This window comes from Passer domesticus, chromosome 1 (genome assembly GCF_036417665.1).
Source record: "Passer domesticus isolate bPasDom1 chromosome 1, bPasDom1.hap1, whole genome shotgun sequence".
NCBI classification, from domain to species: Eukaryota; Metazoa; Chordata; class Aves; order Passeriformes; family Passeridae; genus Passer; species Passer domesticus.
In genome coordinates, this window is record NC_087474.1 from 78603857 (window position 1) to 78623587 (window position 19731).

A 19731-nucleotide genomic window follows, 5' to 3' on the forward strand; every position below is an offset into this window, starting at 1 on the left:
ACCAGAAATTTCAGTAATTTCTAATTTCCTCCTTAGTAACCTGGTCTTAAGGACTTCCAGCAAGACTGCAGTCAAAGCACCTCAAGTCCCATTTACATGCAGAGAGAGCCGAGATTTTCTTACAAGGAGTGAGTACAAACTGTGAGCCTGAGTCAAACTTTGACACAGGTACATTTGTTTCAATGGAAATTACTTTTCTCTTCATGTACCTAGAGACAGCAGTAGGGAAAAAGGCCACACTTCTTTCTGTCACTAATATAAATGACAGACATATTAAATACAGCAAACAAAAACCCTGGAGTAAACAAAATCAGCATTTATTCCTCATTCATCTTTTTACAATCATCTTTTTCATGATTTTCACAAAAGAACACATACCAGAGATACATGAGTTAATCTACAAAACCAGATATGCAAACCAAAGTGATAAAGGTACATGAAAATCCACATGCTTCATGATTTAGTTGCCACATGCCTGTTCTCTAAATTCAAGGAAAGTTGTCATGGGGTACACAAACATTAGTTCTGCCACACCAAAATGAGATCACCAACTCTACAGACACGGCTAAACAACATATTTACAAAACACCATCTCTACCAGTCTTCATCTAAGTTTGAAACAGGTAGTTAGCTGTTCAGCTACCAAGCCTTCATGGAAGGTGAAACAGTCTAGCATTCCTAAACAGATTAATGCAGAGTTTAGTTTTATACATAGGAGACACAAGAACAAGTACGTATCGGTGATAAATGTAGCACGTGAAGATGCATCATCCTCCTGGAAGGAATTTGGAGCATCGGTGCTCATTCATCCATTCATCACTACTCTGGGTGCAAAACTGCATCCGTTATCACATATCAAAAGTCCAAAAGCTAAGAATTGCCCTGCTCACTGGATCCAGAGGAATGGAATCCAATTATTCCAGGTTTCCATCAGTGGAGAAGAGCTGACAAACACCTTTGTTTCTCACAGCTCCTGGTGGGTGCCATTTTGCTGAAAGAGGCTGTCAGTGATTCATAGTGTCAGCATTAAACTGAAAATGCTAAAATAACTTGACTTTTACTGCAGCAATTTAACCACTGCAGAAAAACTGTTTCTTGATTGAGATTCCTTCACTGTTAAAAAGATTATGGTTCCTTTCATTTTTACTGATCAGGACTGGTGCAAATTAGATATTTTTGGCAGGAAGGCGGGGTGGTTAAACTGGGCTCTTCCACTACTCACATCACAAAAAGTGGATCTAGCATTTCTCTTATTTCTGTGAGTTACCCTGTTATTCCTGGTTGGAATCAAGAATTTAGGTTGACTTTTACTTCATTCAGCTTCTGCCATTAGAGGTAATATAAAAACAAAATCAAAAAGCAACTGCTCTTGTAATCTCCAGAGTGGATTGTCCAGGTTGCCAGCTGCTTATGCTGTGAGGGTATCCAGAAGAGTGACTGGCTGCAGGTGTTCACAAACATGGACATGATAGCATGGACATCTTTCTGCAGAAGAGGTTTTTACCCATTTCATAATCTTCAGGATGTACAACATATAAAAGCCATTGAAAAACCACTGATGTCCCATCTTGTGCCAAGTATATTTGCTTCTAATCTTGAAGTAGTTTTAGACTACGCCAGTATATCTGGCATCTAGTATACCTGCTGCATCTACAGGAGTGAGAATGACAGTGTCCTGATTCTTTTGAGTGCCAGGTGATACTTGTCATATTCCCAGGATTTTATTTTTTTAATTTTTAAATGTCAGGAAGAATGCACAAGACAAGCACAGCATCTGGGCACTTCATCCCTCCGACCACAACTGATGTTTCTATACCACTCTTGAGGCACCTGCAGTCATCCCTGTCTGTCTTTTAGTACACAGCTAGATGGAATAAAAGAAGCTAGAACAGTGTCTTTCACACCCAAACCTGCTCACAAGCACAGCAATTCACAGTTTCCAAATGCAATTACATAAGCCAATAAGTAGCAAAAATTATAAGCAAACTCACACAGATGTAGGTGACTTTGTAGAACCTAGTAGCCTTAGTATTATTATGACCTAGTAGAAAATAAATTATGATGTGTCAAAACAATGATTTAACACAGCAGGACTTAACTATTAGTCATTACAGAACATACTTAAATCATAAAATCATAGAATCACAGAAGAGTTTGAGTTGGATGGGACCTTTAAAGGTCATCTAGTCCAACCTTCCTGCAATGAGAAATGAGGTCTCCCACTTGATCAGGTTGCTTACGGGCCTATCCAACTCACCCTAGAATGTTTCCAGTGGTAGGGCAAAGTAAAACAGAATGCAAATCAAACTTGCATATGTGGGCACACACAAAACAGCATACTGCTCGACGTGCAATGAGACACAGCTAGGAAGCCACTAAAAAGAATCTGTCTCACGCTATTATTTACTAAAATTACAACAGCCAGAAAAGATCCCAGAATCACAGAATTACATAATTTTTAGGGTTGAAAGGGACCTCTGGAGATCATCTAGTCCAACCCCCTTGCCAAGGCAGGGTCACCTAAAGCAGATGACACAGGAACACATCAAGAGTGGTTTGGAACATCCCCAGAGAGGGAGACTCCATGATCTCCCTGGGCAGCCTGTTCCAGTGCTCTGCCACCCTCAATGTAAAGAAGCTCTTTCTCATGTTGAGGTGGATATAAGACACAAATGAACATCTCTGGAGACATTTTTCTCAGGCACATTGCTATACACAGCAGTGATGATTACACAGCAGTATAATTTTTTACCCTTGGTGACAGTAAGGCCCTAGGTAAGGTACGTCCCTTTTGACTCAGTGCTGCAGATCCAGCACCCCTGGAGAAAAAAAGCAGAAGTGCACTTGGGAATCTGTCCTTCTCCACTGCACACCTGCAAGCCCACTTAGGATTAATCCTGGGTAGCAAATGGCACCTTCAGTCACTGCAGAAACTTTCTCAGTCCAACCTCCTCTGACTGGCCCGCCCTCAAATTCAGCCCCTACTACAGGAGCTGTTCCAAGAATGAAACAGTGAGACAATTCACAGACAAGACTCTAGAGAGGGACCCTCATTATCCATGTTGTGAAGAATGGAACTTAAATGCCCTAATTGTGTTAGCACACTGCCCAGTAGCACAAGCCAGAGGCTGCTGAGGGGTCCCCTGCACAACTCATGCCTAAATTTTCAAGGTGGGGAAAATATGTCCAGCTCTTCTATCCTCCCATGCGTTCCTATTTCTGACAGAGCACTGTACAGATGAACTGGGGGGATGTGCTCAACAGAGGCCACATTTTCCTACAGTTCCTGGAGGATTTGTGGTTGATTCAATGCAGCATATTCTAACACTGGGCTGATCTTCATGGCACTAAGCTCTTAATTACTACTCAGATGTATATATCAAAAAATAATAAATCCTCTTAATTCAACTGAGCAACAAAGCAGAAAAGACTGTAGTCACACTATTATTTTAGTATTGTTAATAAGGTTCAAAATTACATGCAATTTATCCATGTAAAATCTACCAAAGGAAAAACAAAACCCTGATCCAATTCTACAACAATGGCACTAAAGTGCATAATGAGATCTTGTAATTCCAAAATAGTTTTGGAATTTTAGTCTGATCATTGAGTTGTTTACTGTACAAGAAGCTACAACATCTTGCAGACAGTCAGAACAGGAGTGGGAACTCCAGCCCTAACTGAAAGGCAACTTTTATATTCATTTTGACCAGACAAATGTAAATGGTGACTAAAAATAAGCAGCTCAGCTTCTACCTAGAAGTCATATGCTCATTTTCTTGCTTTGATACAGGTCAGTCTTTTCCCAAAGAAACTTCCATTTCTGCTTGGCAACATTTACTTTAATAAAGGCTGCAGATGAGGATTTGAAGGTGGCAGTGCTCTATATTGTATAAAAGCTACATGGCATGTCAGTGTGTGATAGCATTATTTGCAATCTCTGTTGCAACACATCAGTATTACTAAGATGTCACAGTTGTAAGAAGCCCAGTTCATTTACAGGAGCAGTCTTAAGGGATGTACTACAATGATTCTAAAACACTGGATCAAACTGGCTGTAGAGTGTGTGATGGCCATGATGTCCCAGTAATGGGCCCCTTTTCATTTCAAAATTAATGCTGCCCAGAAAGGACAAAGGTGTGAGAAGCCACTCATTGCATGGTGATGAATAATACTGTTTTGTCTTTATGTTGATCCCTTTTTTAAAAAGACAGAACTTAAATATATAAACATATGAAATGAGAAATAGAAATGCAATGTTAATATGTGGTTTGATCAGAACTGCATTAAGCAAAGACAATGTAAAGACACCACAACAGCATGATTAAATAAAATACTCAGTACAATTTGCATTTATGTAGTTCTGAAACCAAGCAGTAAGAAAGCCATATACAGCAGGAAGTCTCATTATTTTAACTTCAGAGCTTTGGCAACTTAGATTCACTTAATGATGAGCCATAAACAAAAAATTTCAGGTGAAGAATTCAACTGTTCTGACTCCTATTTTTTTTACCTAGTTAAGAATCAGAAAGGCTTGGGAGCAAGATAAGAAAACTTTAGAAATACAGAGGATTTTTACTTGAGCCTGTACTGAGAGGTTACAATGAGCAAAGCACTGACTCCCCTCTTTGCCAGTGGTCCTAACCAGTTAAATTAGCATTAAACAGATTAGCTGATATAAAATCACCCTCTGTTAAAATAACTCTGAATTATATTTGCATTTTGGTGAACAGGGTCTGCACGGGTACAAGTGAATAGTGCCTTGTTCTCTTTCTTGTTTAATTAATCCAAGTGTATTTACAGCGAGCAGTAATTCATCAGGCTGAAAAATCCTGAAATGTACCATACCACAGTTGCAGCAAATTCACCTGTACACAAGGAAAGCCTCATTTCTCCCTTCCAATGGTGTTACATTAACATGGCTTTAACTCTGGTTGAGCTAATCCTTAACTCATTTTAGTGTGACAGGAAAAACAAACTTCAAATCATCTACTAAAGGCAGCTTTAAATTTGCTGCAATTTGGTTTTTAGTTGTTTTTGTTTTGTTTTGTTTTGTTGTTGTTGTTGTTGTTGTTTTTTTATTATTATTTGACTTCAGTGTCAAATGAACTTTGGAAACAGATATAACATAGTGACAGATTGCCTTCTGGGAACACATGAGAAACAGTTAATTTTACATGATAATTTAAACTTTAAGGAGCCTTTGATAAGTAAATGAGGACATAAGACTAGATAGAGAAAAGTTCATTATGAAACCAAGCTAATGTAGCACTTGCAGGCATGGAGACCACGCTGCTTCAGAAGAAACACGTTCCTGCAACCTGGAGAAATACTTTCCTTCTTTTAACAGCTGAATAGAGAAGAAGCAGCTTCACAATGCTGGGACTTGTCCTGCAACTAAAGTGCTGTTGGTCCATTTAGTAGAAGTCTCAGTAATGGCAGGGGGTTAAAGCACCGAGACTGCTGATATTTTCAAATCTCTTAGCAGCAGTAACCACACAGCAGCTTCTCTGAAAAATAAACAAAACAAGAATCCAGTTAATTCAGCAGTATATTTTTTTCTTTTGGTTAAATGTTCTGGGATAACCACATGGTGGTTTCTTTGTGCAAAAGTAAAAGAAAGCAGCACTGAAGTTTCTTGCTTACAAACGATTCTCACAGCCACCTTTTCTGTGAAATGTTTTATACAATATTAAAAAGACAAGGCTTCTTTGTTAAGTAGAGAATTGATCCTGGAAGTATCTCTTTAAATGCAGTTACTCTGCTTTTTTTACTTCTCTTGTCATACAGATCATGGCCTGCAAAGACATGCTGCAAACCTCTCCATTTATTTGTGTTACCACTGCAAGCATTTATAATGCCAGGTTTAAATCCACTGGCACTTGAGTGCATTATTTTGGGTGAAATGTGGTAACCATACTACTTGCCTGATAAAAATAGCTAAAGGGATTCTTTAAAAATAAAGCACAGCTATGACTTTAGATCCACTCATTAAGTAAACTCAAATAAACTCCAAAAAGAAAAACACACACAGAGGAAATAACACTGCAAAAGCCAAAACCAGATTTTCCTGCAAGTTAGATCATGGGTAGGTTACTATGTTACAAAGCTATTAAAAGTTTATTTAAAAATAATTTTGACTGCTGTTGGACAGTCAATTTATCTTAACGTTGACTTTGGTTGTAACATAAAATTGTGTAATACAGTGCTTCCTGCACTGCAGAGGGAGAATTTTCACCATTTTGTTGTTGTGTTTGCTGCCACAAGTTAGTGGCTTGAAATGGGAAACAGATACAAACACTAATCTTGCAACAGGGCCGGAAAACCTGTTCAGATATCTACTGTGTAGAAGCACACAGGTGAGTAGACCAAAGCTTCAAGGAATCTGTCTCAGCACCAGTGATGTGAGGTTGAATGCAGAGGGTCACAAAGAGGTATAAATTCCCACTGGATTTCTACTCCAGAAGCCAATGGTCAGATATTACCATATCAGGAAGTTGCATGGCTTCAGAGAGCAAGTGGGGTGTCATAATGGTACCTTAGTCCTTACTGGCTTCCACTGTATACACTGAAAGGCATCTTCAGTTCTCTGAAATAGCTCATGTAAAGATCATTAGCTTCTGTGTTATCCCACTACACTGTATAAAATCTGCTCTAATCTTACTTAGAACAAAAATTTCAACCTCTCACAATACTCTGTTTTCCACATGTTCCTGGAAAAAACTTGTTGCAAAAAAAACCCAGTATATCACTTGTCCTACCAAGCAGATGATGTATGATGGCACCATTAAAAACTTGCCTTTTGGCAAGTGGTGAAAGGTGGACTACTTTTATTTTGGCATCCTGTTGTTACTCATGACGCACTATGAAAAGGAAGTGGTTTTACAGTGTACGTGTGTGTTCTCAGCCTAATTCACATCTTGACCCTCCACTGAGTTTTGGCCAGAGATGGCCTCCAGAACCTTTGAGCAGTTCCCCTGGCCCTGAGCAGAGCCACCAATTTTTGTGATAATTGGTGAAAGTGGCAAGGGGAATTGGAGTATTGGTTTATGGAGACACTGCACTGCCTGAGGCAGCGCGATTTCAAAGTGACCCAGTGAGTGTGCATTGGTCAAAGACCAGGGACAGAAAAAGAGAGCAGACTTAAGTCTGCCTGATGCCCAGGGGAGGCAGCCGAGAACCACTAATGAACTGTTTGTTAATGAAAGGGCAAAGACAAGGAGCCAGGGAGAAAGGACAGAGAGATGCTCTGTCAGACTCCTTTGGGCTGCTAAAAGGGGAGGTAAGTGCCCTGTCAGAACTGTGTCCTCAGACATGTGGAGCAGCTTCTTTTAGGGGTCACCTTGTTTTGATTTTGCTGCAGTTAGTCAAGCTGCCCTGAGGGTCTGGCCCGTGCCTCTGCTAAAAAGTTGTTATTTTTCATATTTCTACCCTTTTTAAACCATACTTCTAACCACAGCATGAAAACCCGAAAGCTTTCAACACTGAAAAATTATTGGGTGAAATCCCTGCCCCATGAGAGCCAGTGGGAGCATTACCATTCCCTCTAAAATGGCCAGGGTTTGCAGCACATATGGCTCCATACCCATTAATTATTTTGCACGTTGCTGTTACTTGGTATAAGTAATAGAGCCAGTTTACATTTTGAATGCCTTCCAGACAGCAGCAGGGATGGTGGTGGTGAATACAGTTTGGACCGTGCACTTTGGACTACCCAAGGTTTTCAGCTGTCCACTGATCCCTTCCACAGGGGATACAGCTTTTACATCTGAAGGAACATTTGGGACCTGAAACAAACCTTCTGTTTGGCAGCTCTTTCAGAGAGGTTATTTAGCCAGGGGTGCTTGAGACACGCAGTCACCTTTAGCCTTTCTCTAAGGGGAAAAAAAAATAAAAAGACATCATTATTGGAGCACTAATTTAAGATTAATCACATCTTACTTCTACTTAAGGTAATGGCAGAAGAACACTGCAACATCAGCATGTTTAGTGAAGCTATTTTGCAAAGCACAAGTATGAATAAAAACGCTGGGGGAGAAGATGCAAAGGACAACATGAGCTGTAAGGCTTGCATTTGGTTAGGATTTCCTGAGGAAAAAAATGGTGATAGGAAGGACAGTAGTTTGTGTTCCTGCAGCATTTGGAAAAGACTGTCTCTTCCCCAGATTGCAGAAATCAGAGTCTCACTGAAGCCCAACTAAAGGAGTCAAATTATATCCTACAAAAGACTCTGAAGATATATTAACCATGACAAACTCTCCTATTTTTGTTGTGCACACTGACTTACAAATCTTCTAATAATCTCATGGGCATTGCTGTTCTGGGATATTACAACAAAAACTAAATTTAAGTGAAAATTTGAGTAATTTATTTGATTTTTTATATCCTATTTTATAGTAGTTCTGGTTATCCTTAGTCTATAACAGGAACATCTTACAAGGACAGAGCTGACAAGATGCTGTTCAGTCCATCCCACTGCCTTATCAGTAGGGCTACCTCTGCTTGATTATCATCACAATCTTTTCTTTTAACAACACTATTTTGTTAATTAATATCATCTATTAATTCTTAATGATGGCTGTATATGCACCTTGACATATATATCCTAGACAATACAGCAGTCATTTTATTTAACTCAGAAGTGCTCTGCCTGCAACAAAATAACTGATTATTGCACTTCAAATGCTGTGAAAATTCTGAAACCTGTTTAAAATTATCCTTTGTGAACCACTGAACCACAGAGTGGACTCACTTAGAAACAGCCAACAGAGGTGCCACCAACAGCACGAATCTCCAAAAATTACTGACACAGGAATAACCTCCAATTTAAAAAAGTGTTTTAAAAGTGACTTAAAATCTTGTTGCTCCTCCAACTCAGCCCAACTGAATTGTTTGCTTGAGCAAACAACTTCTTCCGTGTTGGCCACTAAGCTGGCTACCATTGTAGGGCAAGAAGGTGTTTAACTACCAAGGTAAGCACCAGGTGAAGTTCCAAGCTCTGTTGGGAAAGGTATCTCTTTAGAAGAGGTAGAATGAAACAGCCCTTGGGGGATCTTCAGGAGAGCCTGAAAGGGTTTTTAAAGTAGGAACAAGAATCATCCCTAGCTGGAAAATCCTTTTAATACAGAAATTCAGTGCTCATTTAATAAATACTTTGATAAGAAATTGACCCACTCAGCAGCACACAGCATTGCAGGATCTTTTCTTTCCTCCCAGACATGCAAGAACTGATAAGCAAATGTGAGCATGCAAATTCTTACAGCTAAAAAAAAGCAATGGGACACACGTGGCTCACAGTGGCAAGAAATGAATCAGTAACAAAGACTCAAATGAAGTTAAGAAAAATGTCAAAGCAAAGTGATGCAGCAGCACAAGAGGGCAACAGTAGATGCACAAGAATATTTAAATGTAGGGACCTGGAGTCTGCAGTGGAGCTTGTGATCTGTTAACCATGGGTGTTTTAAGGCAGCAGTTGCACTTAATCTCCAGCTAGAGGAAAACCAGAATGCTATTAAAATGAGTTTTTTCCCAGAATCTTACACTTTAGCAATTATCTGCTACAGGTCATGTGTTCTGCCATCTTTCAACACTGTCATTTCAGAACAGTATGACAGACAGCAGATTAATTAAGTTTTGTTTCACAGTAAAAATGTATTCAGGTAATTTCAGAGTATTTGATGGACACAATGAACAACATCAATGAAGTATCATTATAATACTGTATGTGGGCATAAAAAACATATAAGTCGTATTAGTCCTGCAGTGGAGCAGAACAAGTGACACAAATGTGTCATGATGGCATGAAGTACACATTTCAAAGATACAGGATTATATACCATTTTTCCTTGATGAGAAGCTTTGAGATGAAATCTTTGGCCTCATCAGAAACATCTCGAAATTCCTCATCTTCAAAATCCCAGTTACAGGCCAGGATATTGTTGAGGGTCTCATTGTCATCATCACCCAAAAAAGGAGACAATCCAGTGAGGCTGAAGTAAAAAGGATTATATTCAGTAGAAACATAGAAGGAATATGTTCAGTCCTCCTGTCTTTCGCTCTTCCTGTACATGGTCTCCAATGTGCCAGCTAAGATTGTTCTGTCACTCTGACCTAACTTTAAAAATACTATTCTCTAAGAAGGTCTCCAGACCATTCCCATTTTCTCATCTATTTACAAGTTTAATCACCTCTCTTCTCTAACACACCAAGCATTACTGTCTTTCATGGTAGGTCATATTTTCTAGACCTCTGACCACTCTTGTACTAACCACTGGGAATTTACCAAGCAGCTTACATTATTCTGGAAGTGTGATGCTCAAACACTCCTGAGAGATGTGCAAAAAAACAAAGATGAAAAGTTCATGGCAATTGGAAAAGAGAGATTTCTCAATAGGGAACTTGGAAAGAAGTCTACATTTCCTATTTTGGATACACAATTTTTCACTCTTCCAGCATAACAGCAAACTTGGATGACTGACACAGTTCAACCCAGAAACAGCCTACAAAGCAGATACTAAATCCTACTTACAGCATATAAGCAATGACTCCTAAACTCCACATGTCTGTAGGAAAAGAGACAAACTCATAATTCACAACTTCAGGAGCAAGAAATTCTGGAGTCCCAAAGTTAACTCGAAGTTTTTCCCTGGGTTTATATCTAGGAAATGGAAACATTAAAAAAGGGCATCAATTACAGTTCTTATTAAAGTTGCATCATCAATTGTCTAGCACTTAGAGGAATTCCAGAAGCATACAGAAAATTCATTAGGAAAACAAGGACAGACAGAGGCACAAGCTAAAAAGAAATATACCCATATATAGAATGAAAAGTATTTTCAAGCTTTGTATCATACTAGGACAAAATGCAATTGCTACAAAAAGGAAGAAATTCATAATTCAAGGACTTCTCAGAGCAGGTCTTACCATCCTTTTGGGACTTCTCCATATCATAGGCATGAAATTTTTAACCAGTAAATCCTTCACTGAGGCTATAGCACCTAATTAAACTAGAAAGGGATATAGCATGGGATATTTTGTAAGAGCCCTCAATGGTATCTTACACTCTCTTTTGAAGAATATCTTAATACTGGAGACAAGAGACTAGAAAATATGTACCACTATTTTTGTGCATTTTACCTGTTCCAAGATACTTATATGCATTCTTAGTGAAAATCAGCCCTCTTTCAACCACCTATCTGAAAAGAAGGTTTCAGGGCAAATCTTTTTCACTCAGCTCCAAACATTCCATATTAAAAGATATCCCTGGTTAAAAGAAACAAATTTGTTCTAAGAACAGTAGAAGACCATTATGTATCAAATACATCATTGCAGGGATGCAATACTTTTTTCATTGTTTCCTAATTCATTTTTGATTAGTGAGAGCACACGCATGTACCTTCTCGCCAATCCAAAATCAATAATTTTTATTTGATTTGCCTCTCGGTTCACACACAGGATATTCTCAGGCTGCCAAGAGAAAGAAAAAAAAGAAAAAAACCTGAATGAGAAACAAGTATGAAAAACTAGGCTTTTAGTAAACTGTAGGAAGAAAAACACTAATAACAGTGCAAATATCTCACAAGCACCTTTTGCTTTCCTCCTTGTTCAGATCTCTTTGCATGGATACCCCCCTTGCTGTCACACAGCAATCAGAGCCATGCATTTTGTGCCTTTCAACTGCTTTTCCTATGCCACAGCTTTTCAATTTGACATAAGGCAGCAGTTCAGATAAAGAACTCATTAGGGGGAGGGGGACAGGGAACACAGACTTCCAAGAAGGGGTTTCAGGATGCTTTCACTGTGACTTTACAGACCTTAAGCTCACACTGACTTTAAAAAAAATTAAATTTTTTGGGCTTTGAAATTTATCCTACAGCTTTACATTTCTGAGTGCTCAAATGTTCTGTCAGACTGAACATTAATATATTAAGCCAGTCACATCAACTTCATGTTTTTTTCAGGTGTTTTAGCAAAAAATAGGATTCACAGGTTAAATCTCTCTGATTTTCACAGGGCCAAATGTTACTCTTCACTTTCCTGGCAGGAATCCATTAACTTCCAAGAATTACTCCAAATCCTTACAGAAGGAACTGAGAGAAGGATTTGGCCAATTGTCTTTGAAATGTAAATACCTAAAGCACAGAACCATAATCACTGCCAGGACTTTTATAGCTACTCTGTCTTGTTGCTCAGTGAGTCCTCTTTGAAACAAAACAGCCCTCAACACTTAAAACATTAGTTAACCTTTGTCACCATTACTAATTCATTTTACATGTAGGACTTTTAAACACCATATGTCCATAGTTTCTGAGGTCCTGGATGATTATGGTCAAGATGATTTTCTTTCAATTTCAAGCTTTCTTTCCCAAACTCATTTGTTACTGACAGCAATATATGAACAAGCAAAACAGAAGGGAGAAGCTGTAGCTGGCGAGCACATGAAAAGAGATCTCTGGGATTAATTTCTTGGATTGTATATGTATCTTTTTGTCAGCAGTTTGACCTCATATTAAAACTGTGCCATCTCAAGATCATAATTAATGTGTCCCAAAGAACTGTATGAACTTCTGTTTGACAGGTTTCTAGGTAACTGGATGTTTATAGAGAAAGAGAAAAGTAAGTCTGGCCATCGATCGGCTACAGAAGCAGGTCCCAACAAGCATCTGCTCATTTCCTTAACCACTGCAATAATATGGATGCTAACAACATTAAAGATGTACTATATTAACTCAGTTATTGCAAGCCAAAACCAGCAGCTGTTATAAAAATCTCACCAAAGAGAAAACCATCTTGTGCTCTCCTTGTTTCTTTTTATTGTATTGTAAAGCTCAGGGATCACTAGGAAGCTTTCTAGCCAGTCATAATGCTAAAGACATCATCCCATTTTATTCCTGCACTAAATAGAGGTAAGAAACAATTCCATTATTTAATTTTAAAAATGGGGCTAAGGTAAAAAGAGCCAGCTCAAGTGTATAGTTTAATGAAAAATAATAACAAGTGTTTTCTAAGGGGTGGCAGTTGACTATTTGCAGCTGGCCAGAGTGAGAATGTGTAAGTACGGTTAAGTACTTGTACATGTGTAAGTCCATGGTAGAGAATCTGCCACCTTTCTCTGGGCTTTCACCTACACTAGCCACGTTCATGACATTAACCACTGACTTTTTATTTCTTTCATTTCAGGAAGTACTTTTTAATGTACTTTCCCTTAATCAGACTATCTATTGATGCCTTTTCATGACAACAGCAATTGAGTGTAGTCCTCAGAAAATTGTGTGGGCTTACATTGATCCAGAATGACCCTTGAATTTAATTCTACTCACTCATGCCTTTCTGCATAGTACAAAACTGGGGCAATTGCCACCCCACAGCTAATGTGTAAAACATGCTTGTGCAGTTGAATTAAATAATATTTTCACAATATCTAAGTATTGAAATCAAAAATAGCAACGTATTTGTAGTCAACTGCTGGCTTTCTATGAAATCACTCTGTGGAAAATTTAAGCGCTATGAAGCTTGATGACATATGACCACAATTTTCATCTAATTTACTTAGTCCTGTAGTAATTTAACTGATCTCAATGTGGTTAAAGTAAATATGCATTGAAATAAGGAAAGCAGAATAAGGCTCTTTGTTGTTTCTGCCACAGGAATCTGCTAAGCTTTATGGCCTACCATTAAGAATGGAATTTCCACATCTGTCACTGCACAAAACATACATCTCAAAACTCTACCTTGAGATCCAAATGAAGAATGTACATTTGGTGCATGTACTGAATTCCCTTGCAGATCTGTTTTATGAACGAGATTGTATCCATTTCTGTCAAATTGTAGTTTTCATCAATAATTCGGTCAAATAACTCTCCTCCTTCCACACTGAGGAGAAAAAGACAATAAAGCAGTGACCAAGTTCAAATCCCATCCCATACAGTAAGACTTATGCAGAAAATACGCTATTGACTATTTTTATCATTCACAGTCAAGTTCAGTAAGATGAGCTTGTACTCTAATCTGAACTTTCTGAAATGTGAGTTCCATTGCATACTGGCCTGAACCTCTTCAAGGCCTAAGAGTCCAGTCTCCCATCCATTGAAAACCATGAACATCTTGAAATTTAATATGCTGTCTTGAGTTCTCATTTTGGAAATTAATGATGTTCCATGGAAAACCAAGACAACATGATGGAGAATCTACATTTAATTCTGTGGTCTCTTCCCTCTGAGTTTAAGAGGGACAGGATCCAAAAGGTCAATCTCAAACAATCTAAAGTCAACAAAATTTACTTAATTTCTCTTCACATTTCAGTATGCCTCCAGTTTATCTGTTCATAGGTACACAGACACTTTTCTTTTGTGATATGTTAATCATATAGAACAAATTCAGTTGACTATCCGAGAATGTCCAGAATAGTCAAATTCACCTAACTTTGAACCCTTCTGCCACACATTTCAATGTTTTAGTTTTGGCCTTTTTGGCTTCCTTAAGACAGCATCTGCTTAACCTGAGCTTAAGGCAGGTATTTTGTGCCTGATATTATTAGCCTGATAACCCAGCATAAAAGCAGGTTTATCCTTTCAGGCACCCAGTATAAGGATTAGGCACAACACCCATAGCTGGCTCCTCTTTGATGTAAGATGTCTTCTTGTTTGCCTCATAGAATAGGAGATATTCTAAGAGGTTTATTTATTGGCTGACACAAATTAAAGTATTTAATTAAATATAAGATATGTAACACAGCTCTATCTTCAATTGGATCAGTTGCTTTATGGCACCAGGAATGTGGCAGATTACTGGAAAAAATTTAAAAATGGCTGCATGGGAAAACTTTTCTCTTAAATTCCTGGTTTTTTTCCTGTTGTTCATGAGAACATATATGCATTTTCCACCTGTAAGAAGCTTTATTTCTCATTTCATGAGAAAGCAAAAAGGAAATTGACAATTCTAATGAAAGGAGTAAACACAGAAAGGAAAATAAGAGAACACACTTACTATTCCATGACGAGTACAATATCATTTTTAGATTCAAAGGCATCATATAGCTGGATGAGGTTGACATGATTCAGCTGGTTCATGACATTAATTTCATTTTTTACTTCATCCTGTAAAGAGCCATGAGTATTGCTTCAGATGCTTTTGTTTCCTAAGACAGCTATGTTTGAAGCAAATCTGCATTATCTTCATGTTTTCTCTTGTGGCAACCAAACTCAGGGCTCCTGCAGTAGATGTCAAAGCTATGGGAACTAACAGACTGAATTCAAAGCTTGAGTAGGGTGTTTCTTAAGGTATTTAGGTATCCTAAGGTATTTACTGGAAAAGGAAGAGGGGAGCCCACATGGGCAAGTAACAGGCTCCCAGGGATGTAAAGGGAAACAAAAAAAAAAAAGGCAGCAGAGGATTTTGTTCAAACAGCTGTAGTTGCACAAAATCAATCTGAGTAAAGTCTAGGACAGACCTCAAAACCTAGTTTTGCAGTTAGAGGAGAGAGATTGGTACCTCCATTCAGCCCAACTATGTTAGACATGCTGAATGACAATGACAGTCTCTCTCTGTTCACCATAAAGGGGGTCTGGAAGATCAGCTTGGCCACAGCTACACCTCAGCAACCCCAGTTACCTGAGACAAATCCCATTCTTGAATGCTTTGAATGACACCCATGAAAAAGGATATCATGCCTTTATTTCCAGTGAAAGCCAGTCCCAGATAGCCAAGAGCTTGCAAAACAGCCCAGACTAATTGCTCTCATCTGTATTTGTGTTGATGTCAGGTGCCCAGATCATGCCTGCTATCAGCCCCCACTGATATCAAGTCATTGCAGCAAAGGCTACAGTGTGCTTGGGAGGGAATATGCTATGTCACAGGCCTGACAAATGTTTTTACCATTGAAGAAAACACTAATAGAATTAGCAACAGAAAGGAAAAAAATAATATATTTAAAAGAAACAGAAAACACCCCAAAAATAATACTTTGATGAGCTATTGAAAGTTTTGGAGGAGACAGGAAGTGGAACTGGATTTAATGGTATTCCAGTAGATTCTATGAGTGTGATGTCTTGTGAGACACTTGGTCATGGCCTGTTGTGTAGCTGAAGAACAGCGTGTGATCCATTGGGCGACAAAAAGTTAATATCATTCTCCACCAACCTTCTGTTTTGGACCTTGTGCTTTTATAATTTTGGCTGCCAGCTTGAGACCTGTTGCTTTCTCTTCACATTTGTGCACTTGCCCAAAACGCCCTCTAGAAAAAAAGAGAAACAAACATTTTCCAGTGCTACAGGTGTCAACTCTGCACTATAAAGAATCATAAATTATCCTCTCCCTACTGGCTTTCATTTCAATTGCTCTGTTGCTGTTATTTTGTTGTGTAGATTGTACTTGCTGCTACTCATTTAGGCCCATCAACTTCACATTGTGTTCTATCTGGTCCTACTCCACTTGCATGATTCACTATACTCACCTCATAACCTGCAATGACTAATCCCAGGAAAGTCAAGGATATACTGTAAGGATAATGGCTCACTTCTGTGCAACATCTGCCCCTCTCCATCACATCATTCTCCTCCATGGGAGGGTTGTGTTTTCTTGATGATACAAAGCATTTTCCCAGAGTATGCTGCCATGAAAATTACAATATCCCACTCTCCTAAATAACGACAGCATGAGAGATAAGTAACTCCATGTCCTGTCAGATCAACCTGCTAATCTATCTGAAAATAAGCATGTGTCTTCAGGAGTGAGACTCACTGAGAGGAAGAAGACTACAATATGTGTCTACATACTGCTGGCTGTAATTTGAGGTAAAGTATTTCAGCATCCTAGGAGCCCTGTCATAAAGCCTGAGGGCATCTGGCTGGCCTAGAACAATGCCAAACACAGGCCAAGTCTGCTGGTGCCAAATAGCAAGCCAAAATTCACTCTCACTATAAAACCAGCCTCCTCTTTTCATCCCTCTGTTAAGCACTTCAAGACCTCAGACTTTCATGACTTCAGCTCTAGTGGGGCATGTTGCCTCCATTCACCTCCCAGGATGCTTGGCTGTAAATTTGTGCCTTGCTTTCCAAGTTGATTTACTACACCTGACTTACCCTCCCAGAATTTCATCCTCGTTGACATTATAATAATTGCTGATCCCCACCCTTTTGGCTGAGACAATCCGGTGATCAAATGGTGCTGGTGGAGTAGGAATATCATCTAAAAAAGACAAAACAGACAGAGTGCATATGAGTGGTCACATGCAGTACTTGTCTAGCCCATATTTTAGCTCCTCTTTTCCCCAGATAAGTTCATTTAAGAACAGAATACACTTACTGTAAGCTTTATATACAGGCCTTTCTCTGGTATTGAACAAGGGTTTTATTCCAGAAACTCTGGCTCAGAAAAAGAGGTTGTTGTTGGAGAACTACACTACCAAGACAAGGACCCCTTTTTTAAGTCATCGTCTTTCATACAACAGCTGGGAGAGGCAAAGTGAAGACCACTAGACTACACCAATGTAGCTTCATAGTCACAAGGGACCTCTACAATTCAGCCTAATCTCTGATTTTTTAAAATATTTTTTCCTCCTCAGGGACTGTTAATAGGGGAGTATGTACTTTAACTCTCCAGTGGGGTAGGAAGAGAAGCAACTCTCCTGCAGGCCCAGATAACAGAGACTATTTCCTAGCTTTTGGTGTTGAGAGTGAAGAATCCCCTTCTCAACTGACTGACAAAACTTGTCCTTCTCCACAGTGTGGTCATCACCTTTAAATATGGCATTTAGAGCTTGTGCACATGGGGGAGTTTCACCCTGGTGGACAGCACTTGGGGTTTCCAGTATGACCCAGGACACAGCAACCCTCATATGCTGCTCTGAATAATTTCTGCCCTTAAAATAGATGGCAGATAAAAGCTAAAGAGGTGCACAGAGGAGGGATGGTTCCCAATATTGCACTGCAGCAGCTATGGAGTTTTGGCAGGTCTCAGGTGTTACTTTCTGGACCTCCACATGCTGGACCTTTCTGCCATCCTGATGTCAAAATCCCTGCTGGAGACCAGCCCCCCACGCCTATTTTGGACATTTTGCAGGCGGTTGTGTCTTCAATTTCATACCCAAGTTGTTTTTCATTTGATTGATACTCCTGAGAGTGACCTTTGGCTGACCAAGGTGACAAATACTTCTTCAACCATTTGGGAGGGCTACAGCCCCAGTGTTTCAATATGAGCTCTCTGGTTTGGAATGCCAGCTCCTTTTTGTGTGAGGCTTGTTGAGCAATTTTAAAACCATTCATTACTCCAGTGAAAATGATCAAAAACACAAACAAGAAACCCCATGACAGCATGTAGCTGGCAGGAACACTTTGGTCATTAATGTGGCAGTAGATTGTCCTTATTCTCAGTGAATGTCCATTTTTCCAGGACACCAGCTGTGTACCTAGATTTTTTCTTGACAGTGTTAATAACTTACATGGTCAGGAAGTTAGTTCATGGTCAAGGAATTGTGAAAAGCTGGGGCTTCTGGAAGTTTGCCACCTACTTGGGATTCTGTGGAGTTTGAATTGCACGACTGTAAGTATGGGTCTTTGCACGTTACTGAGACCCAAAAAATGCCAAGAAAACCACTAACCTAAGGCAAAATTTGACGCTAACGACACAAACTCCATCAGCACCAGCATGTAAGTGACAGAAGAAAATGTAGTTCTGAAAGCTCAGCTAAAAACATTACCAAACTTTGGGCAAGGAAATATTCTTTTAAAGATGCCAGATTGCCTTTCAAAACTCTGTTTAAGTTTTTGCCTTCAAAATGTTCCCCATGACATACCCTATATTTTTCTTTTCCTGCAAGCCAGAGGAGATCTTTCCCTGTTCAAGAACAATTTCCTATTGCAGATCAAAGATGCTCCAACAGAGACACTATAACCTTAATGTCATCCATAAATATTTCCCAGAGCTCACAACAGTTTATGGATTTTAAAGTTTTAGTGTTCTATCTCCTGTTTTCTGCTACAAAAACCTAGGGCAAATCTGTAATAAATGTTCCTCTCCCACACTCTCCCCACTTTCCCAAAGCAGATAAATTCATCTTGAGTCTTGTGTATGCACATGCACACTCATATATTTCCAAGTCTTTCAGGCCACCTCCTCACATGCCATAATTTCACTTACAGGAATAGCCACTGAAATTCTCAAGATGGAGGTTTAACATTAGAAATCTCTGCCTCACCATGGTAGGAACTGCTTCAAAGTTTGGTGCCTGAGCACCATTTATCTGTCTGTTCAACAGCATCATTCGGGCTTACACAAAAAAGTCTGTATTTCTTTACATTGTAGCCTGCAGTTGTTCTCACTTCAGACTACAATTGTGTGAATATGAGCAAGATGGTTTTTCAGGCTACGTCCACAGCATTGCAGATTCCCTGTTAAGACACATTCTCAACACTTCCTCAGGCTCACCAAGTTTGCCACACCTGATATAATTTCTTCCTCTACTCTATACTTAGGGATTTTAGCTCTTTTGTTAAAAGAAGAGGGAGAGAGGGTAGTGTAAGTGGAGTAGCTGTGGCAGAAGCAAATTAATTTTGAATAATTTCTGACAAAGCAGAAGCCTCTAATATGAAAGCAAGCAGAATCGTGTTACTTCTCACCAGCACAAGATGCAGCCCGTGAAAAACTGTTTCCCATCAGAACTACCATACTTTTTCACCTACTAATTAGAATCATGAAATCATTCTCTTCTACAGATCCCTGTTCATCACTGTAATA

The 19731-nt window shown here is 39.1% G+C and overlaps 1 protein-coding gene across 4 annotated transcripts in view; it reads right to left on the minus strand.

The window, feature by feature from the left end:
• Positions 1-321: 321 nt before the first annotated feature.
• MYLK4 (myosin light chain kinase family member 4) overlaps positions 322-19731 on the minus strand; it is an 81551-nt gene continuing 62141 nt past the window's right edge. For all 4 annotated transcript variants that reach the window (XM_064426325.1, XM_064426315.1, XM_064426321.1 and 1 more), the window contains 10 exons: positions 17079-17184; positions 16138-16231; positions 14986-15095; positions 13731-13872; positions 11396-11466; positions 10529-10657; positions 9837-9989; positions 9417-9489; positions 7799-7874; positions 322-5510 (listed from right to left, as the gene is read on the minus strand). In XM_064426325.1, the coding sequence (XP_064282395.1) occupies positions 7827-7874; positions 9417-9489; positions 9837-9989; positions 10529-10657; positions 11396-11466; positions 13731-13872; positions 14986-15095; positions 16138-16231; positions 17079-17184 (926 nt within the window). In that variant the 3' untranslated portion in view covers positions 322-5510; positions 7799-7826. The remainder of the gene's footprint in view (positions 5511-7798; positions 7875-9416; positions 9490-9836; positions 9990-10528; positions 10658-11395; positions 11467-13730; positions 13873-14985; positions 15096-16137; positions 16232-17078; positions 17185-19731) is intronic.